The sequence below is a fragment of the Scleropages formosus genome, chromosome 10 (genome assembly GCF_900964775.1).
Source record: "Scleropages formosus chromosome 10, fSclFor1.1, whole genome shotgun sequence".
Classification (NCBI taxonomy): Eukaryota; Metazoa; Chordata; class Actinopteri; order Osteoglossiformes; family Osteoglossidae; genus Scleropages; species Scleropages formosus.
Genome location: NC_041815.1, coordinates 26,935,630 through 26,942,204, shown reverse-complemented (window position 1 = coordinate 26,942,204; position 6,575 = coordinate 26,935,630). Strand labels below are relative to the sequence as shown.

Genomic DNA, 6,575 nt, shown 5'->3' with positions numbered 1-6,575 from the left:
GACTGCTTTCAGTGCATCTGCTTTTGCTGTTAACCTTTTGAGCTGTTAAAAAAGTGTGTGGGGGGGGGATATATAAGTTAAAAGAGCGAGACATGTAAAAACAACACTGTGGTCTGCAGTGGGGTGCACGGAAAGGTTATCATCCACAGCACACGGTTTCGCCTCCTCCAGCTTTGGAGAGACCCACTCATGGCAGGTCCACAGGGGCTCTTTACTAAAGACTGTATGGGAACAGATTCAGTTAATTTTTCAGAAAGCCCAAGTAGGACACTTCAAGGTTACATCAATTTCGATGGTAAAAATATGCATTATTTATAATTCCCTGACTATGAAGATCATTCATGGTTCAAGCCATCTAGCTGGTTTTCTGGAAGCGCAGAGCTTCTTACGATTCAGCTGCGGGGTTCTTATTCTTCGGAAAATTGCTTTCAATTCTTGTTTTTGAAAGGTGGAGAAGCAGCGATTACTGAAAAAGACTGGAATATATGGAATAGTAACACGGGCGTCCGCTGATGGGTCGGATAATGTCTTCTAAAAAGCACCGCACAATTATTCCTAATAGAGCACAATTCAGCGCTTTTTTAGCGACAACAAATTGCTAGAAGAACCACTTCCGGTACTTTCGAGGCCCTGATGTTTCTGCGATTTCTCGGCCGTTCCTCTTTCTTTTTCCTCACAGGCCCTCGCTCATTTTCCACCCATCGTCTACAACCCGCCGCTTTCTGGAAACGTCTCATTGACAAGACATAAGAGAAAAAGAACGAGCGAAGCCCATTCTGATTCTTTCGGGTCCATTTAGAAAGGTGCAGCCTTTCAAAACCTCTTTAATGACCTTGTGCTGGGTTCGAGATCTGTGTTTCGATGGTGAAAGCTAGGAGCTCAGGACAAAAAGAATCGGGAATACGGATGTTGTGAGTTGAGGGCACTTCAACATCCAATGAGCATATACACACACGCTTTCTGACCCGTTTGTCCCATACGGGGTCGCGGGGAGCCGGAGCCTAACCCAGCAACGCAGGCCACAAGGCTGGAGGGGACACACCCAGGACAGGATGCCAGTCCATCGCAAGGCACCCCAAGTGGGACTTGAACCCCAGACCCACCGGAGAGCAGGACCCGGTCCAACCCACTGCGCCACTGTGCCCCCCTCCATTGAGTATCAGCTCCAATAATAATTCAGTCGAAACCAGCAGGTGGCATAGTTGTTTAAACCATCCCCTTACACTCCGAAGGTCCAGCGTTTGAATCCCATGTCCTACTGAAGTACCTTTGATCCAGACACTTACCCCCAGTTGATAAAGTAAAAATTACCCAGCTATATGAATAAATAGAAACGTTACATGGCATGATGCCTACGACTAAGAAGACAGGAGAAAAAAAGAATAAATTAAAGCAGATCCTTCAGTCTTACACTAGAACCCTATACAATGTGGGGAAGCAGTTTTCCTGACCGTCACTACCTTGTATGATCCAGACAGCGAAGGGTCTAAAACCAAGTGTCCAATGCGGGCTTGGACCCTCACACACACGCAGCTCGGAAACTGTGAAGGGGAGACTAATTACAAGTGTGTAGGAGCTGAAAACATCATATGGACAAATAACGACGTGGGAAAAGTGGGCTTGATGTACAGCTGAAGTTCACAGGCGCTACCTGTCGCTTTGGATTGTTGAAGAAGCGCAAGCTAGAGAAACAACAGCAAAAAAAGGTGCCGTGGCAGGAAGCCCGTGCTGACAGTCCCCAGCGCCCACGAGATGATGAAGATAAAAGTGTCTACACTGCGCTCTGACAGCTGCGTTATTATAACACGAAGCCCATGAAACCTACTCGGAACCGTCTGGCTGGGAATCAGCTGAGAGTGCAACATTTCGACGGCTGCAAACAAACAAGGGGCACGCGGGGCTTCGCCACGAGCCGCGGCTAATTGCTTAATTAACGACTCGCTCGCTCAGAATCGACCCGAGATTCGCATTCACCAGGATGCCTTATATCCATTTCATTAGCAACACAATTATCTGAGATCCCGCACTGGCACTTCACAGCAGCCCATAAATTAGACAGAAACCATTTTTATATTCAGCTCATTTCTGGGGGGGGGGGGGGGGGGGGGGGTCACAGTGTCTCGTGCTTTCCCTGTCATGATGTGTGTTTCAACAGGACAGGTCACACACTGCAGGTCACACAGAAAGAAACGCAGTCAAGTCCACTTCATTCCATCACTGTTTTTATTCACATTTAAAATATGCTAAAGGGCAACGTTGACCCTACATTCCACCGTTCGCTGTGGCAAGACCTCTAGTCCCATCCGGACAGAGCAGGCAGGGAGCGTTAAAACCTTAGAAAAAAAGTGAATAATAATAATAATAATAATAATAATAATAATAATAATAATAAAGCAGCATGTAGTTAAAAAAGATCTCGGGCGACTAAAGTCACCATCTCCAATGTGCTTATCTGCCAATAAACCCATTAAATTAAAAAGATCCACTTGTGGACAGATAAATTAGCATTATATTATCAAATACCTTTCTATCATCATAACCAAAAGCTGAAATAAAGGAAGGGGGTATCTAGCTAAAATTACACTGTGGCTCCTCAAAATACAGCCAAACTGGAAATAAAATTATTGTTTTTTTGTGACATAACATTTTTTTAGGAAGTCCTGGGTGGCCTGGTTCTGCTCATCCGCAGAGGAAAACCCCTTCGCGGCTGCACCGGTGGCGCCTTCGATCCTTTGAGGGTTGCGGGTGATGGGCGATGGGGCTCAGACACGATACCAACCCACTCAGCCCTCCGATGGACCCCGAGACTCGTGATTATGATCAAATATCTAAAGGTTGAAAGGCATCCCAGGGCTACCGTGCTTCCCATAGGGACTCTTGCTCTCCTCCTCAAACCCCCGATGCTACCACAGCAAAGCAGTTCCAGCCAAAGTCTCGGGTTTCCACCAGTTTCTTCATCCGAGAGTGACGGTAATCAATAATTTAAAACGATTAAAACAGAAATGAAAATAGGTCTCGTATGCACTGCAGAGACACAGCTCTCAATGTAAACAAACCCTCTGTGTGTCCATCCCTCGTTCCCCACCCCCGTTTGCATTGATTTCAATTCCTTGGCCGTGTCCTTCTGTTCTCGGCTCCGGCGGTCACTGGTACTGGAGGTAATTCTTGAGAGACTGAGGCAGCGGTAGTGATTCAATCCGGTGTAGCCGGTCACGGCCGAGCGCGATTCGCGCCGCTCGTCGGCACAGGTCCATCAAGGGCAGCGGTTCCGCTGCGATGAAGGAAAGGGGTCGGGAGGGAAGAGAGGAAGGGAAAAATACAGTTAGAGAGTCTGTAATCCTTCCGACTCAGCTAAAGAAACATTCCGAGTGGCCGCAATAGTCTCTTTAGGCAACTGCGATCCACTCGAGAGATACTAACAGGTAACTGAAATTGATCTAAATAAATACTAACAAATATCCAAAATCGATTTCACTGGATACTAACAGGTAACTGCGGTCAAGCCATATGGATACTGACAGGTATCTGATCACTCTAGATGATTACTATCAGGTAAATGTGTTTGATCTCTATGAATACAAAAGACAATGGCAATCAGCGATGAATACAAACAGGTAACGGCGATCAATGTTGGATACTAACAGGTACGTGATCAGTTGAGGTGTTCGGTTGTTCGCCGAGCTTGGCATTTAGGTTGCAAACGTTTCCTCACCGGTCAAGGTGACATCATCAGTGCGTAAAATGAGTCGAAGATCATAGAGAATATTGGTGGTCTTCGTAGCTCGGGTTGATGGTTGAGGTGTTCGGTTGTTCGCCGAGCTTGGCACTGAGGTGTTTGTGCACTGATGATGTCACCTCGACTGGTGAGGAAACGTTTGCAACCTAAATGCCAAGCTCGGCGAACAACCGAACACCTCAACCATCAACCCGAGCTACGAAGACCACCAATATTCTCCATAATCTGATCAGTCTAGACGAATACCAACAGGTAACTGTAAGCAAACAGTATGGATACTAAGAGGCAACTATGATCACTCTAGATGATCACACACACACACACATTTACAGAACCGCTTGTCCCATATGGGGTCGCGGGGAACTGGAGCCTACCCGGTAACACAGGGTGTAAGGCTGGAGGGGGAGGGGACACACCCAGGACTGGATGCCAGTCCGCCGCAAGGCACCCCAAGCGGGACTCAAACCCCAGACCCACCAGAGAGGAGGATCCAGCCCAACCCACTGCGCCACTGTGCCCCCGGATGATCGCTAACAAGTAATTGTGTTTGATCTCAATGGATACAAAAGGTAATGACCATCAGCACACACACATTGTAGAACCGCTTGCCCCATACAGGGGTCACGGGGAACCGGAGCCTACGCGGCAACACAGGGCATAAGGCCGGAAGGGGAGGGGACACACCCAGGACAGGACACCAGTCCGTCACAAGGTACCCCCAGCGGGACTCGAACCCCCAACCCACTGGACAACAGGACTGGGGTCCAACCCACTACGCCACCACACCTGACCATCAGCAATAGATACAAATAGGGAAATGCAAGTGATTTTCATGGCTACTAACAAGTAGCTGTGATTGGTCTAAACAAACACCAACACGTAAACATGGCTGATCTCAACAGATACTAACTGCAATCAGTCTTGATGGATACTAATATGCAACTTGTTGACAAGCATAGGTATTAACAGGTATCTGTGGCCAATCTGAATGGATACTGACAGGTAACTGCGATCAATATAGATGGATTCCGAAGTATAAATGGGATCAATTTAGGTGGGTTCTATCCTCTGGCTCTGCAGCCTTAGTACAGCATTCGCAACAGCAATACTGATTGTAAACTGCAGAAATAAAATTACCCTTTTGAGAGAAGAGCAGCTTTTAAAGGGACGGATAACCAAATTCTGTATATTATAGGCCTTTTTGAGGCCTCCTCAGAATGACGGGCTTGGAGATTTCCGGATGGCGAAAAAGGGAGGAGAAAGACATATTGTTCTCAAAGAGAGCTTGGACACACTCCTCGAAGGGAGAGCCGTTTATCCCCGGAGAGAGGAAATCCTTTTATTTTGACTCCCGCCGGCTCTGCAGACAACTGCCGAGCTTCTGCGGGAGTTTTGCTTACGTTGCACTGTATGTGTTGCCAGCACACACAGCCACATTCCTGCGAGAGCACTTCAGGGCAACATCCTGGCCCAATGGGTACGAGAACCCACAGGCTTCTGGCCAACAGCCCAGAGCTTTGAGCGAGCCCCAAACCCAGCTCCCCTGATATTCCCGTCCAGAGTACCATGTGAATGGCCAGGCTGGTTGAGGAAAGAACAACACAGGCACATGGAAGACAGGGGCCCTCTCTGTAGCTGAGGAAGGGGAGGAAGGAGAAGACGAGGAGCCTTCCTTGTAAGAAACGGTCTAAGAAGAGCCTTTTCAGTGTCGAGGTCTGGCAGCTGTGTAGGTTCTGGTAAAAAATCTGTTGCGATGGTATCTGGAGAGGAAGTCTGAGGTTTCCTCCAAGGCTCCAGCTTCAAGCAGCACACACCATCGCATGTGCATGCACCTCACACACACACCGTCAGAAAAACACACATACACCTCTCCTAACCCCTTGGAATAGCCTAATTTCACTGCTGAACCAGGCGAGCCAGTGAAAACAGTGTCCATACTCCCCTTACCTCCACCCACCTCCTAGAACCTCAGTTCTCCTCAGATCCTCACCTGGACTGAACTCTACACTCACGTTCTTGGCCACAGTCCCTTCGATACCGCAGTCCAAGCAACCTTACACTCCAGAAGAGGTCTTTCTGGTCAAGCCATACGAGAGGTAAGTCTCTCTTCTTCCCCTCTTTCTCATGTGCAGGTTAACCTGCCGTTCCTTATAAATAACAGAAATGTCACAGCTTAATAGCAACGTATTTTTCATATTCTCTTGGCTTCATCTGTAGTTAAAACTCCAGGTTTCTGAGATGCTGGGAAGTTCGGACAAATAAATGAGATATTGCGGTATTGGTTTGAGGAATTCTACTCTTGTGTACCATCAATGTACATTTCAAACTGTGAGCGCCAGACACTCGAAAAACTGTTCCCTCAGGAGGAGAAGATAAGGCACCATGTCCCTGGCAACACAACATACCGCCATCGTCGGCATCCCCTGGGGCACGGGGACGAGACATACACCGTCTGTGAGACATGGTGTTTTACAAATGACCACAGTATCAGTTATATAAAACCAGTATATATACTGGAGCAATTGTCACTGTAAGTACGTTTTCCATTCCGCTTCAAAACGGACTGAAAAATTGAATATGAAAGTTAAGAGCTGGAGAAACAGAGGCGGCTATGAAGGATGAAAGGAAGACCTTGGGACTCATCGTTGAGCTTCCCTGAGGAGCTGAGGGACCTTCCCTTACAAGGTAAACCAGAATCTTGACCTTGTGAGCCGGGAAGTGGGACAGGATACACCGGGGAGCCTCTAAAGCAATGGAGATGGCGTTCTCCAACAAGACGAGACGGTAACTAACACCTCGACGACATCACAGCACTCGGGTGCAACCGGAGACAACCGAA

General features: G+C 47.8%; 1 protein-coding gene across 2 annotated transcripts in view; it reads right to left on the bottom strand.

Moving 5' to 3' along the window:
- Positions 1 to 2,213: 2,213 nt before the first annotated feature.
- Positions 2,214 to 6,575, bottom strand: part of spsb4a (splA/ryanodine receptor domain and SOCS box containing 4a) — a 41,053-nt gene continuing 36,691 nt past the window's right edge. For both annotated transcript variants that reach the window (XM_029255809.1, XM_029255810.1), the window contains exon 3: positions 2,214 to 3,271. In XM_029255809.1, the coding sequence (XP_029111642.1) occupies positions 3,144 to 3,271 (128 nt within the window). In that variant the 3' untranslated portion in view covers positions 2,214 to 3,143. The remainder of the gene's footprint in view (positions 3,272 to 6,575) is intronic.